This window comes from Salvelinus namaycush, chromosome 8 (genome assembly GCF_016432855.1).
Source record: "Salvelinus namaycush isolate Seneca chromosome 8, SaNama_1.0, whole genome shotgun sequence".
Taxonomy (NCBI): Eukaryota; Metazoa; Chordata; class Actinopteri; order Salmoniformes; family Salmonidae; genus Salvelinus; species Salvelinus namaycush.
The window spans coordinates 4,687,495-4,704,994 of NC_052314.1; the positions used below are offsets into that span (position 1 = coordinate 4,687,495).

The 17,500-nt window shown below is 43.0% G+C and overlaps 1 protein-coding gene across 1 annotated transcript in view; it reads left to right on the forward strand.

Annotated features, from left to right (window-relative positions):
- The first annotated feature begins 3,647 nt into the window (after positions 1–3,647).
- LOC120051659 (plakophilin-3-like) overlaps positions 3,648–17,500 on the forward strand; it is a 72,550-nt gene continuing 58,697 nt past the window's right edge. The window contains exon 1 of the mRNA XM_038998551.1: positions 3,648–4,051. Within this exon, the coding sequence (XP_038854479.1) occupies positions 3,823–4,051 (229 nt within the window). The 5' untranslated portion in view covers positions 3,648–3,822. The remainder of the gene's footprint in view (positions 4,052–17,500) is intronic.

Below are 17,500 nucleotides of genomic sequence, written 5' to 3' on the forward strand. Positions count from 1 at the left end.
CTTGCATTACTCATCTCATATATATATATTGTATTTTATACCATCTACAGCATCTTGCCTATGCCGTTCTGTCATTGCTCATCCATATATTTATATGTATATATTCTTATTCCATTCCTTTACTTAGATTTGTGTGTATTAGGTAGTTGTTGTGGAATTGTTAGATATTACTTGTTAGATATTGCTGCACTGTTGGGAACTAGAAGCACAAGCATTTCACTACACTCGCAATAACATCTGCTAACCATGTGTATGTGACCAATAACATTTGATTTGATTTGACACACACACACACAGACACACACCACACACACACACACACACAGACACACACACACACACACAGACACACACACAGCTTTTTAAATGATAAATGTTTTGTCAAACAAAAGATTTTATTCTAATATGTTGTAATAAAGAAACATTGACATTGTCATGTATTGTCATGTTTAGTTCATTTATAAGGACTAACCCTAATAAAGTGTATTTATCTCCAATAAGCAGAGAAATTAGATATACTTTCAATAATCTAGTTATGTTTTTTTTTAATAGTTTTTATATTCTTACTTCAAATAGTATCAGGTGATGAGCATAATGCTTTCGACACTAACAGCACATATAACATTGTTACAACTGGCCCCATACTGTGTGACAACTTGCCCAGCTATGGGCCAAGTTGTCACAACTGATCAGAGTGTATTCTACCAATAATAAAGTGGCCATGTGTAACTTCTTGGGTGAACCTGACAAAATTCACATAGAAATATGTGTTATAGATATGTCATTCTACTTGAAAGCAAGTCTAAGAAGCTGTAGATCAGTTCTATGTGTGCTATTTCTATGCTTCCTGTTCTTGTTCACTATGGCCTATTTATTGCCTTACCTCCTCACGCCATTTGCACACACTGTACATAGACTTTCTTTTTTTTCTCTATTGTATTATTGACTGTATGTTTGTTTATTCCATGTGTAACTCTGTGTTGTTGTTTTGTGTCACACTGCTATGCTTTATCTTGGCCAGGTCGCAGTTGTAAATGAGAACTTGTTCTCAACTAGCCGACCTGGCTAAATAAAGGTGAAATAACTAGCCTACCTGGTTAAATAAAGGTGAAATAACTAGCCTACCTGGTTAAATAAAGGTGAAATAACTAGCCTACCTGGTTAAATAAAGGTGAAATAACTAGCCTACCTGGTTAAATAAAGGTGAAATAAAACAATAAAAAAATAACGTTTTGTTTTTGTGTCTTTTACTTATGGTTTTGTACACCACCTTCAAACAGCTGAAACAACAATATTTTTTGGTTCTGGAAAACATATTTCACAGCGGTTTAGATGGTACAATGATTCTCTACACTATACTATCTAATTGTGTCACATAAACTGAAATTAGGCAAACTATTACAGTTTTAGCAACCAGGAAATGGCGGCGGAGCGATTTCTTCATAGTGCAACTTTAATTTATGAGAGATGTAAAAGTAACTTTTTCTAATCAAATCAAATTTTATTTGGCACATGCACCGAATACAACAAGAATAGACCTTACAGTAAAATGGTTACTTTAATCTATTCATCAATATTTAAATTGATCTTAATAGATATACCAATGCTGAGAAATCTACACTTAAGTGGTTAAGTGTGACAACATGCCCCGGTCTACATTCGGGGGACCTATACATGCATAGTAATAATTCGATATTAAATGTATTATGGTAGTAGGTAGATTATGCAATAGTTATGTAAACACTTCACTCTTCTTATCTTAATTGGTATAAAGTCAAAATCGAAGTAAACATTACAAGGTTTAAAAACACCTGGTTTCCCGAGCAATCTTTCGAATTATTAGGATATGTAAATGCCGACGCTGGGCCAATTGTGCTCCACTTTATGGGACTCCCGATCACAACCGGTTGTGATACAGCCCGGGATCGAACCAGGGTCTATAGTGACTCTAGCACTGAGATGCAGTGCCTTAGACTGCTGCGCGAGTGAAGTTTGTAACAAATGATTAAAAACTTTATATGTCCGAAATCAGAATAAAATATTCTTCCCAAAAATAACATGGTCGCTGCAGTGCTTAACGTGAGCCAGATCCTACCGGAACAGGATTCGGCACCTCTCCGATCAAAGTTAATTCGAGTTGCCTCTTCGTTAATTGTCCTGCCCCACGGCCTGATATTCTAAGAGTTGATTCGGGTTGGGTCGGCCGGTGTTTGTGGTTTGCGTAACATTGTAGCCTTTGTTTGAGACCGATGCGTGGCAATGGCTGTGTGAGTAGCGCGCCTGTATCTCTCACAGAACTAGAATGAGATTCACTGTGTATGATCTGCCTCCCTCTCTATGGTCTGATAGACATGAGCCTCTACAACTCTCATATTTTCAGCGTTGCACTTCCTCATTTATTTGTTTATAGAATCATAGACGCGCGGAGGGTTCTGGAGGAGCTGCAGCACCCCTTGATGAATTGAAATACATTTGCCAAAGTTAGCTATAGAATAACTGCTGTTCAGAAATAAATTAAATAATTCAGAATGTTCTACTACACCATGAAAATGCCCATAATTTTGCCACAGAGGATCAACAGCTTCTTTAATTGCTGTGGATTGTGTGTAACCTAATCACAAAGCATGGCCTACAGTCGGGAACGCGCGGCAAATGTGTCAGTGAACAGCATGCAGTCAAAACTTTCGCAATATGTCAAATATAATCGCGAGAAAACACAGGTAGGAAACCAAATGGCTAATGCTGGAAGAAAAAAAGAATGCTAATCTGTCTGCTACCAAAAAATATTTAATCAACTTCCAAATATTATTTTACATCGCATCGGCCAACACCCGCAAAGAAGCGAGTGAGATGCGCATCATTGGGGTGAGTCAGTGAAACTGGAAAGCATGTTTAGAACTATCATTTCCTCTTCATATTGTAGCCTTCAATATGTGTCTCCACACACCTAGGCCTAGGTTATTGATGGATTCAAGGTCGTTTTTATTGATCTCAGATTCTCAGTTTGTCAGTGTCAAGTAGCCTGTCATTTCGATCATTTGTGCTGCATAAAAATAAACGTCTCCGGTCATGTAAAATGATGTAAAATTGCATGAAATGTGTTTCTAAAAGAAACATATTTTCCCTTACCACCTTTTTTCCGGACCCTAGGCTACTAAAATGTTCCCCGTGTATAAATGCCTCTACTCTCTTGCTTTATGCCACTGCGCAAATGCGATGATATGCATGCAATGCTTTGCTAGCTATGTTGTTGTTTTTTCTCATGATTCCCCGTACCTCAGAGCTTCCCAGGTCACCCCCCTCACCCGCTCACTGTTAGTTCCGGTACCTCCCGATTTACAAATGAAGCACAGGATCACTGTGCTAGAAAGGTGCTTTTGATTGGCGATTTTTCTGCATTTATCAGAGTGCCATCAGGTAGCCTTTTTTCAGATGTGTCCATGTAAACAGGATGATTAGGGGAATCGTTCTTCTAGCAAAGCAATAACTACTATATGAATCTAACTATCCACAATAATCGCATTATTGTGTGCATGTAACCGTACTCAATGAGAGAGTTTATGTTCCTGTGCCAGGTAGCCTATTCTCCCTCACAGACTCCACCCCGTTGTTATTTCAGCATATACTGTATAGTTCATTACCGAGGGAGCGGTCGTTAGAAAAGTATCTCACATATGAGCGAGCAACTCAACACCGAATACCGACTATACTGATGACCAAATTAATTATTTCCAGATCAGAATTTGTTTAGACGAGAAACACACACATTGGGCTCTCGGTTGGAATCCTTGGAACTTTTATATTGCCTTCCGAGTTTCGACAATGAGTTTCGGGGCTCAAGATCATGTCTTTCGGTCTGCTTTGCAGGCCAATACCGCCGTCAGTACTTACGCGGTCCCGTCCGAGATCCAACTCGAGGGGAAAGGGGGCAACCTGTCGGATGAGATGACCCGGGCCAAGCGGGTCCAGCAGCAGGTTGCTATGCGGCTCGCCGAGAAAACCTCGACGCTTTCACGACAGAACGGCTCAGCCACACAATATACCTCCTCAGGTAGGACCTAGCCTCCTATGGCGACATGGTACTGAAATGTACGGTAGGCTACCTACTACATTGCCGCGCTCACAGATAATTTACTGATTTGATTTGATACATAAGCAAACTATTGACACTGCTCAATCCACCTGTAGCAACTGTCGGTAGAACTGCATTGCAATGTGATGCATTTGCCTCACGGCACAACAAACTGCTTAATACTGTTATATAAATATACGTTTCTTCCTTCAAACATGTATACAACATTGTGTAAAATTATCATAAAGTCTACAAATGTTGAATTACCCACAATCCTCTAAAAACAGTCATGCTGCAAGTTATGCTGCAAGACTTAAAATTAAAAAAAAGACAAACTTAAAATATTATTTAAAATTACTATTTAAAATACTTAGATTTTGAGCAACATAGAGGAGTTGGATTTATTCTTAACTTTTTTGGTTAAATTAAATGAACAAATCATATAAAGAACTTCCATGAATTATATATATATTTTTTAAATTCAATGAATTTTAGTCATTTAACAGATGTTGTTATCCAGAGCAACTTAGAGTAGTGGAATGCTTACATTTTCTTACTTATTTCCCCCATGGGAATCGAACCCACAACTCCAGTGCTACTAGCACAATGCTCTACCAACTGAGCCACATGGGACCACCCTAGATTAATTGTTTAGTGTTGTATACAGTGTATAAAAACGACCTGATCCAGTTCTGCCCCTCATCTCTCTCCCTCTCTCCCCCTCTCCCTCTCTCTCTCCCTCTCTTCTCTCCCTCTCTTCTCTCCCCCTCCCTCTCTTCTCTCCCCCTCTCTTTCTCTTCTCTCCCCCTTTCTTCTCTCCCCCTTTCTTCTCTCCCCCTCTCTTCTCTCTCCCTCTCTTCTCATCCCCTCTCTTCTCTTCTCTCCCCCTCTCCCTCTCTTCTCTCCCCCTCTCTCTCCCTTTCTCACCTCCCTTTCTCTCTCCCCCTCTCTCCCCCTCCCCCTCTCTCGCTCCCCCTCCCTCTCTCCCCTCCCTTTCCCCCTCTCCCTTTCCCCCTCTCTCTCTCCCCCTCACCCTCTCTTCTCTCCCCCTCTCTTCTCTCCCCCTCTCTCCCTTTCTCCCTTTCTCTCTCCCCCTCTCTCCCTTTCTCTCTCTCCCCCTACCCCCCTCCCTCTCCCCCCTCCCTTTCCCCCTCTCTCTCTCCCCCTCCCCCTCTCTCACTCCCCTACCCCCTCCCTTTCCCCCTCTCTCTCTCCCCTCTCTCCATCTCTCTCCCCTCCCTTTCTCTCTCCCCTCCCTTTCCCTTTCTCTCTCTCCCCTCACCCCACCAGCTACCTCAGTCTTTGTATAAGCCTGTAGATCCAATAGAATAAAATAAACCTTATTTTTCCCTTTGTGTTTTGGGTTATAGCAGTGCTTTACCTTGAAGTTTTGACACAGTTTCATATTTAGCTGACAGGCTCAAACAAGCATGGTTTTCATAGATGGGTTAGTTGACAATGTCATGAAAGTGATGCACGCGCTTCAACGGGGCAGACGTTTTGTGTGTTATTGTTGTTGTGATTCTGGATGGCCAGATAGCTAGCAACAATGACAAGAACATGCCACGTGGGGAGTAGTAAGTGGCTCGTTTCATCTAGTTTCATCTTGTTCTTTATACCATGTCTTGTTTTCACGTTTTGACTGTTCTCACGTCTTTGCTAATATGGCAACAATAAAATAGCTGGCTTACCATCAACTGTAGCAATGTATTTGAGAGACAACAAGTGCTCATTGTCCAAATGTATTTATGTTTTCAATCAACATTGGAGACTAAATATAGTTGACATGTTGTCAACAATCTAAGCCAACCCCGTCGTTTTTTTCCCACACTTGCGCACAAGTCGGTTTTGTTGCTAAACAAACAACCCGTCTATAAAATTTACTCACTGAGAGAGAGAGGAGAGAGAGAAAGGGAGAGAACCGTCGCCAAGGACTAGGGTGAAAGAAATAGCTTCAGTCTAACAAGGCCTTGAGTGAGATTGAGATCCAGAAGATTGGGTTACAGGTGTTACTCAGGCTAAGTCTGCTCTAAGATGACCTATGAACTCACAGCTACCCCGACACAATGAGGACTAGGGGGAAAATAAAGCGCTTCAGTCAGACTTGGTTCAGTCAGACTAAGTTCAGTCAGACTTGGTTCAGTCAGACTTGGTTCAGTCAGACTTGGTTCAGTCAGACTTGGTTCAGTCAGACTTGGTTCAGTCAGACTAAGTTCAGTCAGACTTGGTTCAGTCAGACTAAGTTCAGTCAGACTTGGTTCAGTCAGACTTGGTTCAGTGAGACTTGGTTCCGTGAGACTTGGTTCAGTGAGACTTGGTTTAGTCAGACTTGGTTCAGTGAGACTTGGTTCAGTGAGACTTGGTTCAGTGAGATATGGTTTAGTCAGAATTGGTTCAGTCAGAATTGGTTCAGTCAGAATTGGTTCAGTGAGACTTGGTTCAGTGAGACTTGGTTCAGTGAGACTTGGTTCAGTGAGACTTGGTTTAGTCAGAATTGGTTCAGTGAGATATGGTTTAGTCAGAATTGGTTCAGTGAGACTTGGTTCAGTGAGACTTGGTTTAGTCAGAATTGGTTCAGTGAGACTTGGTTCAGTGAGATTGAGTGACAGGTCTGTCTTAGTCCGCTTTAGAGAGGAGAGGGTTTAATGTATATGTGGTTAATGAGAGGCGGAGAGACCAGGTTTCTGTGATTCTTGTCTATCTAGTCTTGTCAGGGAAATGACATATCAATGGTCTTTCTCTCTGTCTGTCAACACAAAGCAGGCTGGGTGTCTCAGTGCTATTGTTATGTAAGCTCTCTGGGACTGTCAAAGATTAGCTAAACTGTGCTACTCCCTGGATGTTAAATTAAACATTTCCTAAAGTCTTCAGAGTTATCCCAGATGTTAAACTGCAGTGTTCAGTAGTCGGTGACAGTGTTAGCCCCAGGCTGCTACCAGGAGAGACTGAACATTATTTTGATGAAGACAAACAGCATATTTTCATCAGAATCATTAAGCATAGGCTCCCGAGTGGCGCAGCGGTCTAAGGCACTGCATCTTAGTGCTAGAGATGTCACTACAATCCCTGCTTTGAATCCAGGCTGTATCCCATCTGGCTGTGATTAGGAGTCCCATAGGGCGGTGCACAATTGGCCCAGCGTTGGCCGGGGTAGGCCGTCATTGTAAATAAGAATTTGTTCTTAACTTACTTGCTTAGTTAAATAAAGGTTAAATACATTTGTTTTAAGAAATGTGGACTTTGTTCATCCATTTAGAAAATTCCAAAGAACAAGCAGAATGAAGTCGGTAACACTGCTGAGGTTACAGCTCTTTTTCAGGATTGTGTTCCACGATATAATGCAACCGGTTGATATTACGGTTTCAATAAATTCCACCTGCTTTTCTATTGACTTTAATATATATGTGGCAATTTAGCAACTATGATTTTTTTTGTCTGTAATGGTTATGAGAAATTATACATTATTGTGCACTTTTGACATAGGCCGTTAGATAGATGTGCACGTATATATTTTTCCAATGCAGGCCTTATGTTATAATATTTATTTTTTTATCCATTTGAGTACTCGATTATTCAACCAAAATATATGTGAGTACTCGAACAGTTTAAAAATGTCAAATGCCCAAACCTCTCACTTCATGAGGTTTACAGTACATTGCCTTCAGAAAGTATTCACCCCCCCACTGTAACGGCTGTCGTAGTCGTTCTCCTCCTCAGACGAGGAGGAGCATGGATCGGACCAAGATGCGGATTGGTAAGTATTCATGTTTTAATGGGAAAACAACAAACACTACAAAATACAACAACCAACAACCGTGACTAACCTGAAACAGTCCTGTGTGGCCCAAACACTGACACAGGAACAAACACCCACAAAACACAAGTGAAACCCCGGCTGCCTTAGTATGATTCTCAATCAGGGACAACGATTCACAGCTGTCTCTGATTGAGAATCATACCAGGCCGAACACAAACTCCCAACATAGAAAATCAAACCTAGACCAACCCACCCAACTCACGCCCTGACCAACTAAAACAAATACATGATAAAGGAAAACAGGTCAGGAACGTGACAGAACCCCCCCCTTAAGGTGCGAACTCTGGGCGCACCAGCACAAAGTCTAGGGGAGGGTCTGGGTGGGCGTCTGTCCACGGTGGCGGCTCTGGCGCTGGTCGTGGTCCCCACCCCACCATAGTCAACCCCCGCTTCCGTGGCCTCCTCCCAATATTCACCCTCCATGTCAATCCCACTATTCCAAAGGGCAGTAACAGACTGAGGGGTAGCACCTGACCGAGGGGTAGCACCTGACCGAGGGGTAGCACCTGACCAAGGGGCAGCACCAGGATAAGGGGCAGCACCAGGATAAGGGGCAGCACCAGGATAAGGGGCAGCTCCGGACTGAGGGACGGCAGCTCCGGACTGAGGGACGGATCCTGGCTGGATGACTCTGGCGGATCCTGGCTGGCGGAAGGCTCTGGCGGATCCTGGCTGGCGGAAGGCTCTGGCGGATCCTGGCTGGCGGAAGGCTCTGGCGGATCCTGGCTGGCGGAAGGCTCTGGCGGATCCTGGCTGGCGGAAGGCTCTGGCGGATCCTGGCTGGCTGGCTCTGGCGGATCCTGGCTGGCTGGCTCCGGCAGCTCCTGGCTGGCTGGCAGCTCCTGGCTTGCTGGCTCTGGCTGGTCCTGGCTTGCTGGCTCTGGCTGGTCCTGGCTGGACGGCTCTGGCTGGTCCTGGCTGGACGGCTCTGGCTGGTCCTGGCTGGACGGCTCTGGCTGGACGGCTCTGGCTGGTCCTGGCTGGACGGCTCTGAAGGCTCGGGACAGACGGGCAGCGCTGGGCAGGCAGACAGTTCAGACCACGCTGGGCAGGCAGGCAGTTCGGGCAGCGCTGAGCAGGCAAGCAGCGCAGGCGGCGTTGGGCAGACGGCCGACTCTGACCTGCTGAGGCGCACAGTAGGCCTGGTGCGTGGTGCCGGAACTGGAGGCACTGGGCTGGAGACACGCACCACAGGGAGAGTGCGTGGAGGAGGAACAGGGCTCTGGAAACGCACTGGAAGCCTGGTGCGTGGAGTAGGCACTGGTGGTACTGGGCTGGGGCGGGGAGGTGGCGCCGGAAATACCGGACCGTGCAGGCGTACTGGCTCCCTTGAGCATTGAGCCTGCCCAACCTTACCTGGCTGAATGCTCCCCGTCGCCCGACCAGTGCGGGGAGGTGGAATAACCCGCACCGGGCTATGTAGGCGAACCGGGGACACCATGCGTAAGGCTGGTGCCATGTAAGCCGGCCCAAGGAGACGTACTGGAGGCCATATATGAAGAGCCGGCTTCATGGCACTTGGCTCAATGCCCAATCTAGCCCTACCAGTGCGGGGAGGTGGAATAACCCGCACCGGGCTATGAACACGTACAGGAGACACCGTGCGCTCTACAGCGTAACACGGTGTCTGCCCGTACTCCCGCTCTCCACGGTTAGCCTGGGAAGTGGGCGCAGGTCTCCTACCTGCCCTCGGCCCACTACCTCTTAGCCCCCCCCCAAGAAATTTTTGGGTGAGCCTCTCGGGCTTCCAGCCGCTCTGCCTTGCTTTCGCCTCATAATACCTCCAGCTCCGCTTTGGGGCGGCGACACTCCACTGGCTCTGCCCAGGGTCCTTTACCGTCTAGGATTTCCTCCCAAGTCCATTCCTCTTTTCCCCATTGCTGTTGTTCTTGCCTTCCTTCTCCAATCCGCTTGGTCCTGTTATGGTGGGTGTTTCTGTAACGGCTGTCGTAGTCGTTCTCCTCCTCAGACGAGGAGGAGCATGGATCGGACCAAGATGCGGATTGGTAAGTATTCATGTTTTAATGGGAAAACAACAAACACTACAAAATACAACAACCAACAACCGTGACTAACCTGAAACAGTCCTGTGTGGCCCAAACACTGACACAGGAACAAACACCCACAAAACACAAGTGAAACCCCGGCTGCCTTAGTATGATTCTCAATCAGGGACAACGATTCACAGCTGTCTCTGATTGAGAATCATACCAGGCCGAACACAAACTCCCAACATAGAAAATCAAACCTAGACCAACCCACCCAACTCACGCCCTGACCAACTAAAACAAATACATGATAAAGGAAAACAGGTCAGGAACGTGACACCCACACACATGTTGTTGTGTTACAGCCTGAATTTAAAATGGATTTAATTTAGATTTTGTGTCACTGATCTACACACAATACCCCATAATGTCAAAGTGGAATTATGTTTTTAGAAATGTTTACAAATGTATTAAAAATGACAAGCTGAAATATCTTGAGTCAATAAGTATTCAACCCGTTTGTTATATCAACCCTAAATACGTTCAGGAGTAACAATGTGCTTAACAAGTCACATAATAAGTTGCATGGACTCACTCTGTGTGAAATAATAATACTGTTTAACATTATTTTTAAATGACTACCTCATCTCTGTACCCCAGCAGTGAATTTCAACCACAAAGACCAGGGAGGTTTTCCAATGCCTCGCAAAGAAGGACAGTTATTGATAGATGGGTAAAGATTTTTAAAAAGCAGACATTGAATGTCCGTTTGAGCATGGTGAAGTTATTAATTACACTTTGGATGGTGTATCAATACACCCAGTTACTACAAAGATACAGGCGCCCTTCCTAACTCAGCTGCTGGAAAGGAAGGAAACCGCTCAGGGATTTCACCATGAGGCCAATGGTGATTTTAAAACATTTACAGTTTAATGGCTGTGATAGGAGCAAACTGAGGACGGATCAACAACATTGTACTTTCTCTACAATACTAACATGAATGACAGAGTGAAAAGGAGGAAGCCTTTACAGAATAAAAATATTCCAAAACATGCATCCTGTTTGCAATAAGGCACTAAAGTAATACTGCAAAAGAAAATGTCTAAATTAACTTTTTGTCCTGAATACAAGGCATTATGTTTGGGGCAAATCCAACACAGCACATCACTGAGTACCACTCTACATATTTTTAAGCATGGTGTTGGCTGCATCATGTTATGGGTATGCTTGTCATTGGGGGTTTTTAGGATAAGAAAATGAAATAGACCTAAGCACAGGCAAAAATCCTAGAGGAAAACCTGGTTCAGTCTGCTTTCCAACAGACACTGGGAGACAAATTCACCTTTCAGCAGGACAATAACCTAAAGCACAAGACCAAATATACACTGGAGTTACTTACCAAGACGACATTGAATGTTCATGAGTGGCCTAGTTACAGTTTTGACTTAAATTGTCTTGAAAATCTATGGCAACACTTGAAGAATTTAATAAAGAATAATGTGCAAATATTGCACAATCCAGGTGTGCAAAGCTCTTAGAGACTTACCCAGAAAGACTCACAGCTGTAATCACTGCCAAAGGTGATTCTAACATGTATTGAGGGGTGTGAATACTTATATAAATGAGATATTTCTGTGTTTCATTTTCAATACATTTGCAAAACATTTCTAAAAACATGTTTTCATTTGGTCATTATGGTGTATTGTGTGTGTAGATGGGTGAGGAAAAAAATATATTTAATAAATGTTGAATTCAGGCTATAACACAACAAATGTTGAATAAGTCAAAGGGGTGTATCCTCTAGGCAGCCAGAGACACATACCTGAGAGGAACAGTACAACATGTCTTCTTCTATCTAGGTCAACTGAGTGCAAACTGAACATACAGAGTAGCTCTCCCAATTCATGTTTAAAGCAGGACTACGTTGAAATAGATAAAGGGTTGCACTTAGACAAATTGCTAACTACACTAACTACAGTGGTAGGCCGGTGCCGTTTAGGAGGAGGGAGAACGATAAAGTTGTTTATGAGCGTGGCCTTATTTCTATTACAGCATATTGGATGACTGTCATTCATATTCCATTCACCCAGCTCAATGTAACAGCGACAGGTTTAGGCTACTACATGATACTCTAATTTTCCCTATACACACCATGAAGTTGCTACAACCTAGACTACGAATAAAAGTTCTACAACATAGGTGCACAGTTCAAGAGAAATTTTAGTAATCAAGGTGGCAGACAGTGACACATTCAAAACCAACTTGCACACTCTTGCCTGCATCTAGCTGATCTAGGGTGTAATCATTAGTTCAACAGTTGCAAACAAGAGTCTCTATTGGACAAATCCAGGTATGTTTATCCTCGTTTCGTTCCGTTTGCTTCCGTTTTAAGAAATGTTTTTCAACAGAATCAGCGGAATGAATACACCCATGATCACACGTAAACACAGTTCACTTTCATAGCAGCCAGATAGTTGTATAATTTCTTCCCGCATCTACTAACTAGGCATTCCCTAGCTAAGTAAGTGAAAGTGAAAGTTTAAAACATTTGAAATATCTCCCTCTCTCTTTGTGTTGCTCCTCCTTCATTTTTGAAAAAATGTATTTGTTCTTAACTGTTCAAGTATTGTCTTTCTCTCTTTGAGTGAACTACTCACCACATTTTATGCACTGCAGTGCTAGCTAGCTGTAGCTTATGCTTTCAGTACTGGATACATTCTCTGATCCTTTGATTGGGTGGACAACATGTCAGTTCATGCTGCAAGAGCTCTGATAGGTTGGAGGACATTCTCCGGAAGTTGTCATAATTACTGTGTAAGTCTATGAAAGGGGGTGAGAACCATGAGCCTCCTAGGTTTTGTATTGAGGTCAATGTACCCAGAGGAGGACGGAAGCTAGCTGTCCACCGGCTACACCATGGTGCTACCCTACAGAGTGCTGCTGAGGTTACTGTAGACCTTCAAGGCAAAACAGGTGTTTTTTAATCAATTATTTGGTGACGTGAATTTATTAAGTATAGTTTTATCTAAAAAGGAGAACTTTTTAAAATACTTCACAATTTTTATTTTGGTGAAATTCACTGAGGAGGATGGTCCTCCCCTTCCTCCACCGACTAACTACAACTTTGAAGGTTAAATGAAGCCTTCCGGAGGCTTTGAAGCCTGTTTTACTGTTGTAAGGTATTGTATCATAGAGGCTGAATAGCTATCCCAGTTTAGGATAATATCTTAATGCAAGTAGTCTCCTAACCCCACAGCCTCTGTATGAGTGGGAAGCTAAATTAAATGCTGAGTAGCCCAGTAGCCCAGTAGCCCAGTAGCCCAGTAGCCCAGTAGCCCAGTAGCCTAGTAGCCCAGTAGCCCAGTAGCCCAGTAGCCCAGTATCCTAGTAGCCCAGTATCCCAGTATCCCAGTATCCCAGTAGCCCAGTATCCTAGTAGCCAAGTAGCCCAGTAGCCCAGTATCCCAGTAGCCCAGTATCCCAATAGCCCAGTATCCCAGTAGCCTAGTAGCCCAGTATCCCAGTATCCTAGTAGCCAAGTAGCCCAGTAGCCCAGTATCCCAGTATCCAAGTAGCCCAGTATCCTAGTATCCCAATAGCCCAGTATCCCAGTAGCCTAGTAGCCCAGTATCCCAGTATCCTAGTAGCCCAGTAGCCAAGTAGCCCAGTATCCTAGTATCCCAGTATCCTAGTAGCCCAGTAGCCAAGTATCCTAGTATCCCAGTAGCCCAGTATCCTAGTATCCCAGTAGCCAAGTATCCCAGTCGCCTAGTATCCCAGTAGCCCAGTATCCCAGTAGCCAAGTATCCTAGTAGCCCAGTAGCCAAGTATCCTAGTATCCCAGTAGCCAAGTAGCCAAGTATCCTAGTATCCCAGTCGCCTAGTAGCCCAGTATCCCAGTATCCCAGTATCCCAGTATCCTAGTAGCCCAGTATCCCAGTAGCCCAGTATCCCAGTAGCCCAGTATCCCAGTAGCCCAGTATCCTAGTATCCCAGTATCCCAGTATCCTAGTAGCCCAGTATCCCAGTAGCCCAGTAGCCTAGTAGCCCAGTAGCCCAGTATCCCAGTAGCCTAAATGAAGTAATATTATATTCCAGACATCAGGGCCCTGCTGCCTTGATGGAGATATCCAATCACTTAGTCAGTTATAGTCACCTTAAGTAATCTATTGAACAACACAGTGTATGGGAAGTGCCGTTTCTCATTACAATACAATGTTGTTTTCTGTGAGATGGTGCTAAGAGTCACCGGCAGGGAATTCAGAACAAATACAATGTAAACTTTTCACACTATTATGAATGCAGTTATGTATGTGCTAGTAGAAAAACACACAGACAATACTAGAGCATGGATAAAACATCCACAGATGAAATCTTCCTGAGGGGATTGCACCTTTATTTCCAATTCCGCTTTACATGAGTGACTAACTATTACTCTGCAGGGAGAAATGTAATGGCTGCAAATAGAGGATACAAATAAACACACCATAATACATACTTATTTGTAACATATTCATAACATTTGATCAATAATACGAAATATTGTGATGTATTGATATCATTATTAACAGAGGATTAACGTGTCATTGATTTGGATAAGGACACAATGAAAATTGATACTTCAATTCACGTTTGTAAGCCTGTAGCTCTAGACAGCAGCCTGATCTCTGGAAATAGACTCCCAATTTCGGATGTTTGAAAAGGTCCTTAGGACGTGGATATATATCTTCATCGAATGAATCAAATTAATTAAATTAATCAAATTAATTAAATTAATCAAATTAATTCAATGAATCAGATTAATTACATGAATCAAATTAATCAATTGTTTGGCCAGCACTGGGTGTGAATTCATGATTCTCGGAGTGGGAGCACATTGCTTAGATCACTGCACCACCACAGTTTATAATGCAGTAGCAAGCCTTACTCTAGTGGTTAGAGTGTAGAGGTGGCAGGTAGACTAGTGGTTAGAGTGTAGAGGCGGCAGGGTAGCCTAGTGGTTAGAGAGTTGGACTAGTGAAAATCTGTCGTTCTGCCCCTGAAGGCAGTTAACCCACTGTTCCTAGGCCGTCATTGAAAATATGAACGTGTTCTTAACTGACTTGCCTGGTTAAATAAAGATTAAATTAACAACAACAAAAAACAAAGCCCTAAGCTTAACCACTTGGAATTAATGCCTAAACTGTTCATCTTTAAGTTTACCTTATAACCACTCGGAATTAATTCGTCAAAAAAAATTGACGTTCGTCCAAAATATGTTGAATTTGGAAGGGAAACTTTGAGATCTTGTTGTCGATAGACCAGGTATAAGGTGCCTGTTGAGTGACAGCTAGTGTTTGCGTGTTGTCAGCAGGGTTAGGCCCGAGACCTTGTGGTGCGGTCTCTTTGTCTTTCTCTCTCAATTTCACGCCTCTCACTCTTTCCCTCTCGCTTTCTGGCCTCATTCTCCACCAACCAGCTTGTTGCCTGTTCCCTGAGGCTCTGTATGAAGCTCACACACCCCTCCCTCCAGCCTACCTGCCTGGGAACACACACACGCGTGCACACACACACGCCCACAAGTGCAGTCTTGTAGTCTTTAACTTTGTACTGTAAAATCAAATCAAATCAAATTGTATTAGTCACATGCGCCGAATACAAGAGGTGTGGACCTTACAGTGAAATGCTTACTTACTAGCCCCTAACCAACAATGCAGTTTAAAAAATATGAATAAGAATAAGAAATTAAAGGAACAAGTAATTAAAGAGCAGCAGTAAAATAACAATAGCAGGACTATATACAGGGTGTACCGGTACAGAGTCAATATGTCGGGGCACCGGTTAGTCAAGGTAATTGTGGTAATATGTATATGTAGGTAGAGTTATTAAAGTGACTATGCATAGATAATAACAGAGAGTAGCAGCGGCGTAAAAGGGGGGGGAAATGCAAATAGTCTGGGTAGCCATTTAATTAGATGTTCAGGAGTCTTACGGCTTGTGGGTAGAAGCTGTTTAGAATCCTCTTGGACCTAGACTTGGCACTCTGATATCGCTTGCCGTGCATTAGCAATTTTTAGGGCTTTCTCTGACACCGCCTTGTATAGAGGTCCTGGATGGCAGGAAGCTTGACCAGCCTTTCAAAGCATTTCATGACTACGGATGTGAGTGCTATGGGTCGGTAGTCATTTAGGCAAGTTACCTTAGTGTTTGGGTACAGGGACTATTGTGGTCTGCTTAAAACATGTTGGTATTACAGACTCGGACAGGGAGAGGTTGACAATGTCAGTGAAGACTAACAGTAACAGTTTACGTCCTGGTAATCCATCTGGCCCTGCGGCCTTGTGTATGTTGACCTGTTTTAAGATCTTACTCACATCGGCTGCGGAGAGTGTGATCACACAGTCGTCCAGAACAGCTGGTGCTCTCATGCATTTTTCAGTGTTATTTGCCTCGAAGCGAGCATAGAAGTAGTTTATCTCGTCTGGTAGGCTCGTGTCACTGGGCAGCTCTCGGCTGTGCTTCCCTTTGTAGTCTGTAATGGTTTGCAAGCCCTGCCACATCCGACGAGCGTCGGCGCTGTTGTAGTACGATTCAATCTTGGTTCATTACAAATCTTTTCCGAGATGTGAGATAATTAACTTGATATCTGTAGTATCATATAGCTTTGGAATCGTTACATTACGTATTGTAGCAGGCTCAAGGATGTGGGGTTTCCATGTCACCAAGTTCAAAAACAAAACAGGCACCAGTCGCACAATTAGAATGCAAATGGGAAGTTTATCAGGGGTTTTTATACACGGGGAAAGAAGGGTGAATTCACCAATCACCTCACAGTCCACAAGCCATTCACTTTGTGAATATTTGTTCACACCAGGTAAATGAAGGATCTGTTACGACCAGCCTATGGCCATGACTCCCCTTTAATCTAAGCAGTCATGTCACAGCATGTGAAAAATGTACATGTAATCACATAGTTCTTTTCTGCAGAGCTCCCTCCCTGGTTCTCACAAACATATTCCATATTTCCTCAGGACAGGATATAATACCAGTCTATATATGAAGCGTTTATTTCCTAAACTCTATATCCACCATTTTCTTTTTCTTCTTTTTTTCCCATTAGAAACTATTGCTTATTTTTATTTATTTATTTTATTTAACCTTTATTTAACTAGGCAAGACAGTATGGGGACCTTCATGTGGGTGTAAAATTTTACTGTTCTCAGATTTTTTAATTCATAGATTTTATGTGTTATGAAATGGTTTTTTGTTGTTGCAAAAATGCTATATATCCATTGTTTAGCTGGAATGGAATGTTTGTGTCATGTATATTTGACTGTGTTATGTGGTTGTCTCACCTAGATATCTTAAGATCAATGCACTAACTGTAAGGCACTCTGGGTAAGAGCATCTGCTAAATGAGCAATGTCAAATGTAAATGTTTTACATACAGATCTCATATTAATGTATTTAATTATTATTCTTAGATGTTTTTATAATAATTTTGATGTCACAAATGTATCATTTGTATAGTATATTTTTTTTAAATATTTGACTGTAAAACCTAGCAGTACTACTTATTTATCTGACACTGAGGCGGATATACATCATTTTACAACAAAAAAATTATTATTTGTCTTTCTGAAA